The sequence below is a fragment of the Arvicanthis niloticus genome, chromosome 13, assembly GCF_011762505.2.
Source record: "Arvicanthis niloticus isolate mArvNil1 chromosome 13, mArvNil1.pat.X, whole genome shotgun sequence".
In the NCBI taxonomy this organism is placed as follows: domain Eukaryota; kingdom Metazoa; phylum Chordata; class Mammalia; order Rodentia; family Muridae; genus Arvicanthis; species Arvicanthis niloticus.
The window spans coordinates 68726853-68744384 of NC_047670.1; the positions used below are offsets into that span (position 1 = coordinate 68726853).

The 17532-nt window shown below is 40.3% G+C and overlaps 1 protein-coding gene across 5 annotated transcripts in view; it reads right to left on the reverse strand.

The window, feature by feature from the left end:
• Positions 1-17532, reverse strand: part of Adamts20 (ADAM metallopeptidase with thrombospondin type 1 motif 20) — a 119173-nt gene that overhangs the window by 76251 nt on the left and 25390 nt on the right. For all 5 annotated transcript variants that reach the window (XR_013103426.1, XR_013103427.1, XR_013103428.1 and 2 more), the window contains exons 4-9: positions 12738-12976; positions 8829-8912; positions 8073-8197; positions 6759-6799; positions 3027-3132; positions 1277-1423 (exon numbers count right to left, since the gene is read on the reverse strand). Coding sequence is in view for 2 of the 5 variants with exons in the window: in XM_034516690.2 (XP_034372581.1) it covers positions 1277-1423; positions 3027-3132; positions 6759-6799; positions 8073-8197; positions 8829-8912; positions 12738-12976 (742 nt within the window). In the remaining 3 variants the exon portion in view is untranslated. The remainder of the gene's footprint in view (positions 1-1276; positions 1424-3026; positions 3133-6758; positions 6800-8072; positions 8198-8828; positions 8913-12737; positions 12977-17532) is intronic.

The window sequence follows — 17532 nt, forward strand, 5'->3', positions numbered from 1 at the left end:
AATGTCTCATCCAAACTATCGAAGTTTAAAAATAAAGGTGTATTATGTTTCTTGTTAAACAGCAACAACATACAGGGCGTTTCAAAATCGTGGATACTTAACCACTTTAAGAGGCTTCTCAGTGAGTAAGCAGACAAGTTAAGCTCCCTGAGTCTGGGGGCTTGCTCACGATGAAGTCCGTTCATGTGCCAGGAAATGCGCATATGAACAAATTCTTTAAGCTGCCTAAGCTAGGTCTCGTCTTTCATACACTGAGAACGGTAACATCTATCTCACGGTGTGCTATTAAAATGTACTCATACGTGCCACAGTGATGCTTTAGCCAATGACGGGCCAGATGTAAGATGGTGATTCATTATGATAACCCATTCTAAAGCATGGCTCTATTCCTTTCCATCCTTTCCATCAAGAGAGGTAACTGCAAAATACTAATAATGTTATGTCGAGACTAAACTATAGAGGAAATTAAGAAGAATTGGATTTGTGCATAGATAAATATTATGGAAAGAGCTTGATAGATCTTAGTGACCATAGTGGAAACACAATTTTAATGAAAGAAATTAGAAAGCAAAGGAAATTAGCAGAAAGTAGAGACAAGGGCTGGGAAAGCGAGCCTTCCTATTCTCAAAGCTACCAAGAGCCTCAAAAGAGCATGTCGCATTGAGACTCCATCTCTGTGGCAGCAGAAGCAGATTTCATTGGACCTCAGCTAGTCTCAGTCTTGAGGGGACACCTCAAACTTCTGCCACTCATCAGCCTCTCAAAACACTACTTAGTAACATCTGAAAAATTAAACTACGCAGAAGCGTGTTCTGATTGTCATGAAGTCACTCCACAAACAGTATTCATTCAGCACAAGAAAAAAGTCCAAATTAAAAAAAAAAAACGTATCTATATGACTGAAGTATAATACAAAAATGTCCAGTGAAATATTATATATAAATCCTTGTTTTTAAAAATTCTTTATACATTCATTTAATGTGTGGGGGTGCACTTGCCCCTGTACTCATATTGGGGTCAGAGGACAATTTGGTAGGATTCTGTTTTCTCCTTCCACCATATGGGTTCCAGGTATTGAACTACAGTCATCAGACAAACGACTTTACTGTCTCGGCCATCTTGTTGACCCATATCTTTTCGTTTTTAGACATTTATTTATATGCTAATAATGAAAAACTAACCCTCTGTTGAATCTCTAAAGGAACATGCAGCTGTGAAGTCTGATGATTTAGAAAGTGGTCACTTAGCGACTAAAGTAACAGAAACCCAGACTCACTCTAGAAACTCCGTGATGTGCTTCTGACTGCAGGCTGACCAGGTCCAAGGGCTCGTGTGGTAATTTAGAGTTGGGGCCATTACGTGATACTGATGTTTGACCCCAGCTTCCTTACATTTAAAACTGTCATCGTGGGGAACATTAAACCTGCAAACAAAAGCCAACACTTAAGACTACCCCAAATGAACACAACATTAACTAATAACAATCCCCTTGTGTTTCTACAGCTGTACAATATACGCATAGACAACTCTAGTTACATTGGGTTTTATACTCTGGGTCTTTATACAAGATGACATTCTATGTGTAGAGTCATGGTTTCTGTTAAGCACTAGATTATGTCTTTGATTAGTCTCATACCTTTCTTATTTGTCATCAAAATCTAAACAATAAAAAAAATATTTGGAATTTGCCCCATCTACTCAGGATATGAGCATAATATTCACAAAAACACGTCTGCATATTGCAACCTGGACATCTAGGAGATGGGTTTACATGTTAGGTAAGGTGCCACCACACTGAATTCTAGACCATTGATTGGTTCTTCAGTATGCAAAGAGTTTAATCCCCAACTCGGTATCATTCTACATACCAACTACATATCAGCAGAAACCCAGGGCTTCTGACCCATCATAAGTAACGATCAACAGACCAGAATAATAAAAGTGCACCCAAGGTCACGCATATTGACAACGAGAGCAGTGATTAAAGAGCTATCAGGGCAGCAGCGGACTGTGTGCCTGGCCTCACAGACTCGGATATGGATGGAAATCACCCTTACTATTCACCCATATTTGAGAAACCCTGAGGTTCCTCAGGGAGAAGGCCTATCCAGTGAACACAACACCCTTCACACAGCATACAGGTCAGCAGCTTTAGGGTGCAGCAAAAGTGTATCTGAGGTACCACTGCAACATTCCACAATCGGAAGGTCTCCCTCATCCTGTGTCATCCCTCTGTCCCCCTTTAACTGCTGGTGACCATGAACTAAACAACAAAAGGGAACTGAGGCCATACTTTCTAAATAAATTATCCCATCTCAAATTGCTGGCCACAGACACTCTAATGTCATGACCAGGAAGGAAAATGTGGTCGAACGAAGAGCCACCTCTGGCCTTGATTCCTTTCTAGCCACAAACAAGGAACGCAGTGACCCACTCTGCGGCTACATTCAGAATTATCAGAACATGAGATCGAAGGACTCATCTTAAAACTTTTCATGGCAGCTCTGAGCACATCATAGGAGACCATGGCTTTCGTTCTTAAAGCTCAGAACCCCAATAAGGTTTTCATGAAACAGGAATAAGAGAACCCCAAATTGTTGTGGACGATCTCCAAAACGAATTCTTTGATGAATAAGAAACCCCATGGATCATGTCCTGTGCTAGGGCCCTGAGCAAAAAGAGCAAAATGTGAGCTGGTCTTTCAAGTGTTGTTGGGAAGCCATTGCAGACCCTCCCAAACAATGGCAGTGGACAGTACCTGGCCATGTATAGGTTAACAAGGAATAAAGGTCCTTGTCATGTAACCGAGTACAGGAGGTGAAATGGAAGAATATTCAAGTTCTACCTCTTTGAACTTCTGTTCTGTGCAGCCTGTCTGACCTAACACAGATCACAAAGGACCAAAGTATCCTCTCAAGGGTGAAGGATGAAAATCACACTGCAATACTTGATGTAGGAATACAGATACCCATGGGTGAATGTCTGCAAGTGGAAGGCACACCCCTCGGGTGAGGGAAGGTACTTACACGTGCCCGAGCTCATGGGCAATGGTGAAGGCGGCACTCAGCCCGTTCTCTTCACTAATGGAGCAGCTCCGTGAAGGATCGCACAGGGTGCCTAGCTCCGCTAAGCCTAAAAATTACACACATGTACTTCATCAAAATGGGAATCGGCACCAAAATGGGCCCTACGAGGCCACAAATGCACATCAACAAAATCTGAAGTCAACAATTAGCACTGTGGTACCACGTGGCTGGCATATACTTTGTGCCTAGATTCACTCAAGCTGATTTTGCGATGTCTCAGAGTTACCTAAGACAGAAGGTAGCAAGTGCCCCAAATGATCAAAGTCCCTTGTGTTAGAATAAAGGACACAAACTGAAGCATTGCCTCAGCATTTAAGAGCACTGGCTGCTCTTCCAAATGACTGTGGTTCAGTTCCCAGCAGCTATATGGTGGCTTACAATCATCTGTAACTCCAGCTCCAGGGGATCCAACACCCTCTTTGGATCTATGGGTAACAGGCACATATGTAGTTCTCAGACATGCATACAGGCAAAACACAGGCACACATACAATTTACATACACACACACACATACACAAATCATCTTATATTACACACATGGGCACACTTAGTGGTTTAGACCACCTGCTGCTCTTGCAGAGGACATGTTTGACAGCTCACAGCTGTCTGTAACTTCAGTGTTAGGAGATCCAAAGCCCCCCTCTGACCTCTACAGACAACAAGAATGCATGTGGCATGCATACATACTTGCAGACAAAATATGCATGCACATAAAATAAAATAAATCTAAAAATACTCTACAACTGAAGTATCATTTTAAACAACAGAACTTGTAAGGTAAAGTGACGATATAAACACAGAGAAAATAAATGTCAAAACAGAGACTCAACAAGATATATATTAAAATAGAAATGTGCAAATCATTGAAAAAGATCATTTGCCACCAATAACCTACACTAAAAATATTTTACAGGCTGTAACTCACGGGGAAAAATAAGAAAGAAAAGGACATCATAAACAAATTTTGGAGATGGGGAGACGCATCCTCAGACATAAGTGCTTGCTGTACAAGCATCAAGACCTGAGTTCAATTCCCAGCAGGTATCTTATAATGTTTAAAACTTTTACAAAAGGAAAAAGCCTTTGGGGTCATGTGCCCTTGTAACTGAGTACTGTGAGGGTCAGAGACAGGAGGATTATGGGGACTTACTGGCTGCCAGCTTAGCTCCAGGTCAATGGTAGACCGTGTCCCTACTATAATATGGAGAGTGTTGAAGGAGAAAACCCACCTAATGCATGAGGTATACACAATGACAGAGATGAAGTAATGAATACCACTACGTAGGACCAGCTGAACAAAGGTAAACTGATCTTTGCATCATTTGCTTAGGAGAGAGTGCTGGAGAAAGTTAGCTAATCCTCCTGGTTGCCCTTGCTGAATTGGAAGGAAAGATGTATCTAGTGACTACCCAACAAGGGAAAGTTGGGATATCTAATGTGCAAACAGACATGACATACATATGTAAATTTGAAGAAAATACATTTACGTGTGTGTACATAAACACATATATATTTAAGCGGAACTTTCTCATCTGAACTGAAAATGTTCCCCAAGAGCCATAGACAATCTAATAAGAGAGAGAGAGAGAGAGAGAGAGAGAGAGAGAGAGAGAGAGAGAGAGAAACACCAGGCATGAGAAGCCTCCTATTGAGCTATTATTCAGGGTTGCCCAGACCTCCAAAATGTTACAGGCTATTGCTATCGCCCTTGGTTGTCTCTCAGTAGAAAGTAACTCTAGCTGAAGATATGCTCTCCAGACACAGGATCCAGAGGACCCATGTTGGACCTGACCTGAAAGCTTCTACCTGAAGAGTAGCTTTCCAGGTACCAGTAGATGCCATGTAAGCTTCCAAGGCAAAGAAGCAACCAATTGTCCTACCCATGGTAGGGCTAAATCAACATAATTCTCAACATACTTTATAGATATTTGTTCTTTTACCCAGATAGTCTAAGTCTCACCCCTTTTCAAAGAAACCTCTCTCTGCAATAGACAGGGACCATAGCATAAAAACAAACTGATCAAAACACAGAGAACAAAAGACCATGTGGTGCCCAGTCCCACTAACACATGAGCAACACAATCCCTGCATCTAAGGCTCCAGGATCGTCATAGAAGAAGTGTCCAGAAGAGTTTAAAAGCTAGAGAAATAGGAAACTTGCTGCAAGATTGTACCTGCTAGAAAAGCCAAAGAGGCTATGCCCATGAAGTCTCATAAGCAGGCATAGCTGCCAAAGACCTGAATGACCACTGAGCATACTAATTTAGAGAAGGAAAACTCACAGGGCCTCAACCCTAGACAGTGAACTACAGGCAAGGGGGAGTTCTGAGAGCAGAAGATATACTCTTACTGAGGAAAGAACACTCAGATTTCCTACCATGTGTTCAACCCTGAGATTACATACAGACCTGTAACATTATACAAAATGAGCGCTCTCTCCCTCTCCCTCTCCCTCTCCCTCTCCCTCTCCCTCTCCCTCTCCCTCTCCCTCTCCCTCTCCCTCTCCCTCTCCCTCTCCCTCTCCCTCTCCCCTCTCCCCCTCCCCCTCCCCCTCCCCCTCCCCCTCTCCCTCTCTCCCTCTCCCTCTCTCCCTCTCCCTCTTCCTTTCTCCCTCTAACTACAATTAAAGAAAGAGAGGCTAGAGCAGAAAGCACAATGTTACTTGCAGTCACTTCAGTTCTGTAGAAAAGGAAATACCAATGGTTGGTAGCTATGGAAAAATATGGTCAAACATCTTAGCACTCATCACAATGAAAATACATTTTAGATTGACAAAGACTGAGAAATCTGCAGATAACCTCTATCAACAAGGAGCGAAACAAACGAATGTTTACATATCCCATGGCTATCTAAACCAGCTGGACCGGGGTACTTCAAGTTTCAGAGTTTTTCAAAATTAAAAATATTTACATAGAATGCAACAAAAGCCCAATCTTTAAAAGTCTTTAAGATCTGAAACTTTTAAAATGTAACACGGGCCATTAATAGCTAGCATTTCAGATTAGGGATGCCCAAGATGTGTCAGCACAGATATTGACCCAACAATTCAATGAGAGAAAATTAATTAGTCTCACTTGACTAACAGGACATCAGTATATAAACGTGCATGAACTGTTATGCAGAAGTGAAAGGGCATAACCATAGCTACAAGGGGTTTTTTTAAGCAAAAGAAAACACTATTGTGTTTAGAAAACATATAAGGTAATGTTACTACTTTCAGAAATTGGAAGAAATTGACAAGGCTAAAATTTTGGGGGAAATTTCCTCATCAGGAAAGGCAGAGACATGCTATGAGGACTGAACACAGACCTGCTATAGGATCAGCTAAGTCAGGGTTGTCAGACCTGGTGCAGGCTCATGGCTCTACACTATAACCTTTAAGTTGCCATCTGGGTTACTGTATATTATCTCATACATACAGAATCACACTAAACACCATGCTCTGCATAGAACTTGGAAGTTAGTAACAACTATTACTAGTAACAACTAAATACTAGTTCTTGTTATTCTACAAAATCCAGAGGCAGAATCAGAGAAGCAAGAAACATTTATTTATTTACCAAGACAACACATCAAAATTATTAAAATGACAAAAAGGGAATCTCTAAATGTATTTTTTTATAATTCACTAAATAGTCAACGAGATAAGCTTCATTGATGAAAGAACTCACCTAATGTGTCGCATTTCTCTTTAGCGCCACAAATGTCTTCCCTTAAAAGAAAAGATTGTATGGTGAGATATTTTCAGAAAGCATGGTTGCAGTAAGTCAACACACAAATAAAGCTTTAACTCTACCGAGACCGTCACCAATCAGCTTTGAACCCACAGTGCTCCTGGCACGCTCAAAGCCTTTAAAGTTATTGGTGCCTCACTCATGTGCCTGCCTCGGTGGGCAACAGATGCTCTGTGAGTTCATACGGTGAAGATGAAGCTGCTCTCACAGCCTCAGTTTGCCTTCTTCTGATAACACCAGTAATTGTGTGAAACTCAGGAGCTCTCAGATGTCAGGATTTTTTTTTTTGCCTCTGCATCCGTGAGTCTGGTTATATATCTGGACAGTGTCCCCACTCCCCCTGCCTCATCTCTCTTCTGGGTCTCTTCTCCCAGTTCTTTCTCCTTCCTATCTTCAATCCTTCACTGTGAACCTCTGCACCTGATTTCAGCAACAATGCAGTCCTGAACTGTAGGCTGTGATGGTGTGTAGAAATTAAGACAACCCCTACCTTCTTCTAACAGATTGATAAAACAGACTTTTATTCACGGTTCTGAAAAGCTCACCTTTCCTTGAGATTGACCCCAAAGTGAAGGATTTCATCAGTAAACCATTCAACCGAACAGCAAATACCATACCTCCCTGTGTTTTAAGTGTTGTTGAAGCAGGTGTGAATTAGCACTCAATGATGCCTCTAAGAAGATAGAAATGGTTTTTTTTGACAATGGAACTTGTTCCTAGCATGGGAAGCCTGATAATTATGGGAAGCCCTAAAAATCAAAACCAGGGACAGACATACATGTGATAAAAGATGGCAAATAGATACACTGAAAAAAGAAACAAGTAAAATTGGCCCTCAGCTCTACATGTAAGTCAGCTTCTGCGTATTAATTCTAATGCTCTCATCCTGTCTCGAACATGACCAAAGACTGCATTTTATTTAGACTACAGCAGCTCATCCAGACACTGATGGTTTCCTGAGGAATTTCCCACAATTCCAATCTCAAAGAAGAGTCAATGCTTTCATTCTGTTAGCTCCCGGAGCTTTCATGTTTCAGTGACATAGAGTCAATGTAACCAAAATGTATCAGTTCTCATGAAAGACAAGAGTAGAAAATCTGCTCTGAAAGAAGAGTCAGTGCTTTCATTCTGTTAGCTCTCAGAACTTCCTTGTTTCAGCAAAATGGAGTCAATGTAACCAAAGTGTATCAGTTCTCATGCAAAACAAGAGTAGAAAGTCGTTCTGCAGCAAGATGGTTTCAAAAGCCATACCTCGTGATGAGGACAGCAGTGTCATGGTGGGAAGGGTGAGCATCATCCAGAACATTCTGACTCTGTTGCCATAAGCAAAAGTTGCGTAGTGTGGTGGCTGCATTAAAACTGATCACTGGCCCTTCCTGTGGAAGTAATGAACAACTCACTGTAATGGTAAACATCCCCCCCCCATCAGTTAGAATTCACAGTTTATCAAACTCCATCTTTACAGGTGCCTAAAGAGTAGCATCAGCTTTGCTCTTAGTTTTAATTAGATACATTTTAGCATTGTGATAAAAACTGATCTGAAATAAGGATCAAATATTCAGGATCAAAAATCCAACTGTAAAAATTAATAGATTTAAAAACTTTCAACATTATGATTATAGGAGTGAGTGGATGTTTTCATTTTGAATTTTTAAACTGTTGATTGATGTGTGTTGTTTCATATATATATATATATATATATATATATATATATATATATATATAATTTTATTTCCTCCACATAGTCTTTTTGAAACAGGATCTAACTGTGTAGCGCTGGGGCAGGGGGTGTCCTATAGATCAGGGTAGCGTTGAATTCACAGAGATCCACCTGCCTCTGCATTCCAAGTGCTAGGATTAAAAGCAGGAGCCACCACACCCAGTTCAGATTACAGTTTTAAAGTACATTTTAAAAGACCTCATTTCCAGTATGACCTCTGTAATGGACAGCTAGTCCCACCAAAAGCCAACCATAGCCCACAGCCTTCACTGTGTCCTGCTTCTTACCTGCTCACTGTGAATTACAACTAACTTCACAATCACTATATTTATAAGGTTCCCAATGCTTGAATCCTTGTAGATTGCAGCAACCTGTAAGTAGAAACCAAAAGATGAGTTGCCTAATAAAAGATAAAGTTGCCTTTCTGCAGCAAAGTAGAAAAAAACCAGAGTATCCACTCTCCAGTGCAGCTACACACTAGAGTCTCTTAGAGAACCTTTATCAAAGCCTGGGCCTCATCCCATCCCTTGTGTCCCATCTAATATGATTAATTTACATCAGAATCTCTGGGGTTGAAAGACATACCAGCATCCTTGAAAATTCACAGGGATTAAATAATCTTCATATAAAGCTTGGATTGAGAACTTGCTACCTATACCAGTCCGTGGCTCAACACAATCAGTATATAGGGAATCTGCACTTTCATCAAAATCACCAACTATGTAAGAGCATTCAAGTACAGAAATTACTGCCATAGATGACTGAGCAAAAAGCTTCTCCACTTTTTCAAGGTCAGAATCTATTTATTTATAACCATAACATCCTACTCAAATGTGACCTGTTCTATTTCTGTCGTTTTATTTAATATTTTCTCCCGAAGTCTTATCTATCTCCAGTTGTGAACATGTCTATGGTTCATTTAGCACTGCTGCCCCAATCTGGGGTGCAGGAGATTCATCTAAAGTCACATGCTTAGCCAGAGAAGAGGTCCACATCACAAGCTGACCCTCAGGTCTTCAAGACTGGAGAACTTAAGTTTGTGAGGCCCTGCCTGACCTCAGTCTGTGATTTATGGCTAAGGTATAATAATAATATATTAAATATATGAAATGTAAATATATTATTATAAACAATAATGTGTATTTCTCCACACTAACTTCACAGCCTCTTCCTTTATTTTTTATTATTTATTTATTTATTTTGGTTTTTCGAGACAGGGTTTCTCTGTGTAGCCCTGGCTGTCCTGGAACTCAAACTCAGAAATCTGCCTGCCTCTGCCTCCCAAGTGCTGGGATTAAAGGCGTATGCCACCACTGCATGGCTCACGGCCTCTTCTTATACACTCAAAGAGGCTAGTACTACACAAATGCTTTACACAGCCAGTGCCTCTGCCTCTCTCTGCCCCTCTCTGCCTGCCTGCCTCTCTCTCTCTCTCTCTCTCTCTCTCTCTCTCTCTCTCTCTCTCTCTCTCTCTCTCTCTGCCTCTGTCCATTTAATTAACCCAGGCCACTTGTACAACAGAAACCATTTATAATGTCTATACCAACTGCGCAATGGGTCACTTTCCAAGCCACAGAAGTTCACTGTCTCAGGTAGATTTGTTCACTTAATTTAAAATGTTCCCTATCTATTATTTGCTTCTACTAAGAAGTCTGCGGTCAGTCAGTCTCTCCCAGAAATGGCTGTATAAGCAAAGCCAGAATGATAGCAACATCAATGGACATGTTAATGTGAAGGTGGGATTCATAGTCGGGGGCCCCACCCTTAGACTAATAATAGCAGACAATTATTGATTATTGGAAGAAAGAGAATTGGCATCACTCAGGCACGAGCCCATTATTGGCTCCATCTGTCCAGTGCAGAATGGTCAGCCTTAAACTCATATATGTACAAACAATACAATGGACTGAGCAGGTGCACACACACACACACACAAATATGAATACAAATGCATTCATATTGAATTTTAAAATATTATATATGTGCATGTAAAAAATCAAAGAAAATGAGGCTACATACTGGAGAGTGGGGAATATAGAGAGGATTGAAAGGACAGTAGCTGACAGGGGTTGGAAGGAGGGACAGGAGGGGGAAAGTGACTTAAATTGGTTTCAAGTAAAAAGATTTAAAAATTAAAAAAAAAAATAGGGAAAACACCATACAGTCACTAGCTCGCACTTCAGATGGAGACATCTGTGGACACTGAGTGGAGACAGCTTTTGTCTGACATCTCAAGAGCTATTTTGGAAAAAGACTTCCATGAGATAAACCACATTGACTGGATCTGACAACCTCAGACGTGGGGCCAACTGTCCTACCGCAGAGAGGATTCAAGTTTTCAAAGGAAAAAAAAAATGTGAGATATGAGATGCTAAACTAAGAAAGCTCTAGGTTAAATCCAGAGTCCACCTCCCTTTTCCCAAGTTTACTCTTTCCATTTGTAATGTTGTTTACGTCCTTCTAAACCAACAGCAATGGGTGGATGAGATGCCAAAATGTGCCAGCTTTCCTACGTCTTCACACGACCATCAAAGATGGTGTCTATTTGTTCAGACGTCTTTTGAAACTCTAAGGGGAGAGGCACAAACATGTCTGTCTAACCCTCCTCTACACGATTCTTCTCCGCTCATGACTTAAATGGTGCCCCTTCTCAGCCCTGACACATCCGTCGTGCTGAGATGAAACCTTAATACAGAACAGCCAACAGCATTGCACGGGGCCCAGCTCCAGCTGAAGTCTGCACTCCTCCTAGTGAAAACCAGGGAAGTGCTGTGTCCACTCATTGCCTTGCTGTTTCCAGAAATATCGAACACAAGAATATTTCCATGATGTAAAACAATCTGCCTTGCTCTCAGGAAACTTGAAAAGGTCCAAGCTTTTTAGTTTTTAGTTAACTTTTCAGAAAACCATAATACAAATGGATTTTTATACACAATAAAGATGTCAAGATTCAGTTGAGTGTGAAAACAGCACCAACAATGACTTTTCCTAATAGTTCCTAATGTATCACTTTGCTTCCTCTACTCAGGATTTCCAAAGCTCTGCCATAGATATAATCTATCATCAACTCACACTTCTAATACTACTGCTATTATAAAATATGGTGTTTTCCTTCACTGTCTCCCTCGAGACAATTTTCTTAATAAATGTAATTTTCCGATCATTAAGTTTATCTAGTGTTCCACAGAATTGATTCAATGTTGTACGTGTTAACTGGCATCATCCACACCATAATTCTCCTTAGAACACCCTGTGGGCTACACTCACATAAATACACGGGGTTACATTCTCTGCTGAATGTAAATACAGATAAATGCATGGCTAAATAATTATTTTGGTTTCAGAAGTTATAAAATATCATCAGTATATACGTATATACCTCTATTCATCATTTTTGCAAGTACTCCTGAGTAACAGGGCTAAATTCAGAGATGCTCAGAGAAGGGTAACATAGTTGAGCTACTGCAAGTGCATGCATGTGCACTCATACACACAGAATGTTAACATGTTTCTTCATGGTGTTAGGCTTGAGGGTCCCAGAACCACTACTCAGCAGAGAATGTAACCCCAAACCAAAGACTTATAGCCTACATCTCCTAAGGCAGCTCCATTCATATTGTGTCTGTAACTTAAAAGATGGAGTGCCAAACTTCTGATGACGGGAATGCAGTCGTAGTCAAAAGCACACACTCTGCCCTGCTTGAGAACAGATGGAGGTTTTAACATTCAGATTCAAAGACCGAGTCCACAAGGATATTGTCTGTCACTAGAGGGCAGAAGCCCTTCACATGAAGAACACAGCAAGCATTCTCTGTGAGTGCTGGGGAGATTTTCAAATGTAAAAGTTGCCAGAGTAACAGATGAAATTCTGGCTTGAATGGAAACACAACTTGCTTATGTCTAGAGCTTGGAAAAACATTTTTAAGTTGTACATGAAAAACATTAGCTGGAACTCCATTTTAGATGACGTGAGAGTCCTATTAAGGTGGGACTGAAGGGATGGTTCGGAGGTTAAGAAGAATTGCTGCTCTTGTAGGGGACAAACTCAGTACCCATGGAGCGGCTCACAACCACTGCAGGGAAGCTCCCTCTTCTTGCCGCTAAGGGTACCCACGCACGTACAGCAGACACATATACATGCACATAAAATAATAAAGACAAAATACATCTTTAAAAAGAGCTATTATTGTACTTACAATTGACATCAGTGTCAGCACATAGTGCTGCAAATTCTGCCCATGATGGTGAACCATCTTAGCATCGGCTGTAACCATAACTTCCACATATCTTGGGTACGATAAAAAACGCTTATTCCTGGAATGTAACGGACTCCGTTCACCTGCCAATCTGAACCCCGCTTCGTCCTTTATATTAACGTTGCGGGTCGTGTTCCTGGAGTTCTGAGAGGGCAAAGCTGTTTTCTCCATTTGATTTTCTGAGAAGGATAAAACAGTAAAGCCATTAAACTGGAAGCGATTCATAGGTCACACAAAGCGGAGCAGCCACACTGAACACTTATACTGTCTGCCATCACCGTGGGCTTTGCTCTTCAGAGCCAGTGGTTTACAGTGCTCAGATTTTTCAGAGCTAAATGAACAACACTGACTCTTAGCTTTGTTTTTGGCAGCTCTGATTACTTGGAAATATTTATTTGCCAAGTAGTATCAAGCAATTCCTGTTTTTCCCAGGAAGAAGACTAGGTTCTTCAGTGGCTGCCAGTTTTTAAGTCTCATTGTATGGCAGTCTCATTCTGCCTGGTGTCGTGTCATAGACTATAGATTAGAACAAACTTTCACTGTACAATATATAAAAGCGGTAACAACGCTCCTTAGTAGAATAACGTCCCAAGAGGCAGAAACTCAAACGAAACCATCAATTGTTGCTATAAAATTTACGATAGTGACCATATAACATGCCTGGTGACTTCCATTGTTTGCTTACATAGAAAATTATTTGATGCTGTAATCATAGAAACTACTTTTAAGTACTATATAAAGAAACTATATTTAAATAGTTGATTATTTGCACTTATGCAAATGTTCATGAATGACATGACTGTGTGTGCTATTTCTTCCTTCCCTCTCTTTTCTTTTCTACTCTCATCTTCTGTTAATTTTCCTGAAAGTGATAAGTTGTTGTATTTTCAACAGAAAAGCAAACAAAGGAGTATGGTAAAAAGAAATAATAATTCCTTAGTCATTTATAAACCAAATAATCAACAATCAGGATATTGTCGCCCTATAATTGCATGTGTGTGTGTGTATGTGTTATGTGTGAGTGTGTGTCTGTGTGAGTGTGTATGTATATGTGTGTGTGAGTGTGTGTGGGTGTGAGTATGTGTGTGTGTGTGTGAGAGTGTGTGTGTGTGTGTGTGTAATAACCCACTCCATTTGAATATAAATGGAGCCATTTGGGGAGGGTAGACAATCAAAGCCGTTAAGCATTTTCCATTATCTTTAACATCTGTCTTTTGTACGCCTGTGTGTTTAGTTATGAACACTGCTCCCTGTTTTCTTTCCCCTGGAATCCCTCACCCACCAATGATCACTGAACACCTGGACTGGAAACGATCCCCAATAACCTGATACATATAATGCTCTGGCTATCGGGAAGGGCTGGAGGTTTGTGGTTCAGTATATTCATTTGTTCCCAGGTTATTGGAAACAAACTTTGGCTGAGCATTTATACACGTCAAGAATGTTTGGGAAGCCAGGTGCATATATTACCTCATAAAGCTTACATACCAGGGAAGGAGACAGAAGCACAGAGGTAAAGACAAAATTTTAGGACCTTTAAGAGCTTCAATGATATCCAACCAAGTGACAAATTATGTTATTCCACCTAGCAGGCTGGCTAACATTTGGAAGTTGGTAATGCCAAGCATTGATGTAACATCACTGAAATGCCATCAAGCAAGTTACATGTGCACTCATCCTATGGACTGCAATTCTATAGCCAGCAGCCTTCTCTGAGTCACAAGAGGCCATCACAGCACATACAGAGACAAGGAAAATAGACTAAAGACCCCAGAAATGCACCCTCTCTTATACTGTCAAGTGATCCTCAGTAAGGTAGTCAAGTCAGACTGCAGAGCAGACTAAAATCCAATTCAAGACCCAAAGGGATGCAGAAACTGTGGAACTCTTAGAAGGAAAGTTTTCATGATGTCAGATTGGCGATGAGTCCTTGAATATGAAACCAGACGTCAACAAGAAAGATAAAGTCGGAGGATTAGGACCACGTCACATAGCAGCCTTGAAAAGAAGCAATGAAGCTCCTCTCCTTGCTCCTTATCTCACAAGAGAGGAGGTCCAACGGCCACACACTCGTAAAGAAGAGGTGCTGCCATTTTCTGGGCATCGTCAATACGACCCCTGAGAAGTAGCTATGACCTGGTCCAGAGTAAGTGTTGTTAAGTACTCCAGGCTGCCGGGTGTGATGGGGTGGAAAAGAAAAATGAAAGAAGAGCACAACTTACCAACAGACACTATATTATCCATGCGTACCTCAGTTTACTTGTATGCGCTTTGAAATAATCCAAAGAAAATATACAATGATGGAAAAATAACAGAACAATGTACTAAAATCTACAGACTTGTAATTCATTGACACACAGAGGAGAGTGAGTCTTGCCAGTTCAACGAGGAAAGGACACGAGAAAACTTAAGCATAGCATGCTTTTATGTTGGTAAAAATTAAAATTAAGCATATGCCTTTAAAAGATACATGGGTGCAGCAATGCTGTCTTCCAAAAAAAAAAGTCAAGGAGATCAGAAACTGGGAACTAGAATAATCTCTGCTTCAGATGCTGACAGGAAGTGAACAAAATGAGGGAGAAAGAAGCGTAGTTATCTTCAAGCCTTTGTGATGTGCTGGCTCAAACACTCATGAATATGCAGACCAAAATTAAGAAGTCCTCAGTTAAGTACATCAAAGTAATTCCCACTCTATCAATCGGATAACTGGCATGACTATCACCTTCTATTGTCCTGGCAATGCTTGCTAAGGCAGTAAGATAATAAAATTAAACACTCAGTATGATCATTAAAGAGATAGTTTTCCAACTTTTTAAAATTTAAGTTAATACATAAAAAAGTTCTATCATTAAAAATCCCAAAAGGCTCAATTTAAAACTCTTATAAATTGCCCATCCTAAACACAGAAATAGGTAAATCAAAGATGTGAAATAGTCAAAAAAAAAAAATGAACTGAGATTTGGCATGGAAGTAAAAGTAAGAACTTTAGAGGCGTTTAAATTTTAATCCCATTATTTGGAAATTCTTTTACCAAAATATACAGATACATATAACGGGCCAAAATTATATAGAAATATATAGCCCAGTGTTAACAATATGACATAGGAAACAGATATTAACCTAATTTCAGTATCCTTAAATGATCGTAAGTTTATGTTTTTACTAAATTTTAAGAAATAAAGAAGTACCTACTAGTATGAAATCTATTGATATTTCACAGGATAAAAGCTATATTCCATTGCCTTTTCTTAGTATTTATCCCCAAGCATTGCAATTAATGATGGATGATAAAGTGGCCTCTGTAAATACCTTCCATAAATAGCCATCCCTCAAAACACACTTGCTACCCAGCATAGTGACACATGTCTGAAATACCAGCACTTGGGTGACGGGACAGAAATATCAGGAGTTCAAGGCTATCCCCGGTTGCATACCAAATTTGAGACCAGCCTGGGCTACATGAGACTCAGTCTCAAAATACCCGGCCACGTTAGCCAATTCCATTACATCATTTCTTTGAAACGCTTCCCATTTTATTTCTGCTTCATCAAGTCAGGACTAAAACTGATTCTCGCCCTTCATTCATAGTAAGTGTATTACAGCATGCAACCAATTTAGATGAGCCCCAACAACAAGGTCACCAGTATCTTGCTAGAAGATAAAAATCTTTAAAATTTATGCCACCAGTGATGATGGCCCACAGAATAATATTATAACCCAAAAGATAATATTTAAATTAATAACTATAAAATGTACATTGCTCAAAATTATCATTATACAATAAGATGATTAGATAGCCATATTTCTATTTGAATATCTAGCTGCTACCTCATGCTCATGATTTTCTTCCCCAGTTTTCAGCCTCTGGTGTCTACAAATGTCAGCAATATCGTCCTATGTCCCACAACTGAGTTACCCCAGCACACAACCACTGGGATGTGTGCCCTCCCCTCACTCTAGGTTCTAGACACCTCTTCTTTGTCATTTTTCCTTCAAATGCTTCTTGCATTACTCTTGTCTTCAACTGAATACTATTTTATTCCTTGATTAAAATTAAAATACAATCACCCCTTTCTGAAAAACAGTTATGCCTCTGAATTCATTTAGTATGCTGCATCTTAGAATTCTTAGAATGAAGTCTATAAAATTAGAATTTTTTTTAAAAAAGCCTCCCAAACAGTCTAGCCATTTCAATTCCCTGTCTCCCTATTCATCTTTAAGTCCACTCCTGAATAAACACTGTCTCATTTCACCCTCGTGCAAGATGAAAGCAGGTATATCCTCACTGGGAGATTCCCCATGGGACAAATTGTAAGTTCTCAACAGCTCACCACTATGCACCATCGTCTCACCAAGCTGTGAATTCTCTAGTGAGTGAGAACAAGGTCCCACAATGTGTTCTCCTAAGTTCAGTAAACACTCATGGAGGATATTGAAAAGATGAAAAAAAGATAACAGAGGAGAGAGACAAAGGACAAAGGCGGAAGACAGGGATGATTTGAGGAATAAGACAGAAGAGCTTTGTGGGCTGCAACATCAGTATAAGGAACATACTACTGAGGTACAGAGCGGTGTCAGCTTGAAGGCAGACCCACACTGCCTGAGGCATTCCCAATACTAACCCCAGTGCTGCTATCTGTGCACAGGCAATCTGTATTTGACCAGAAGAAAACCATTTCATGATTCTCCAAGGCACAGAACCATTAAGTGAGGGCATAAAATAAAATTCTGCTTA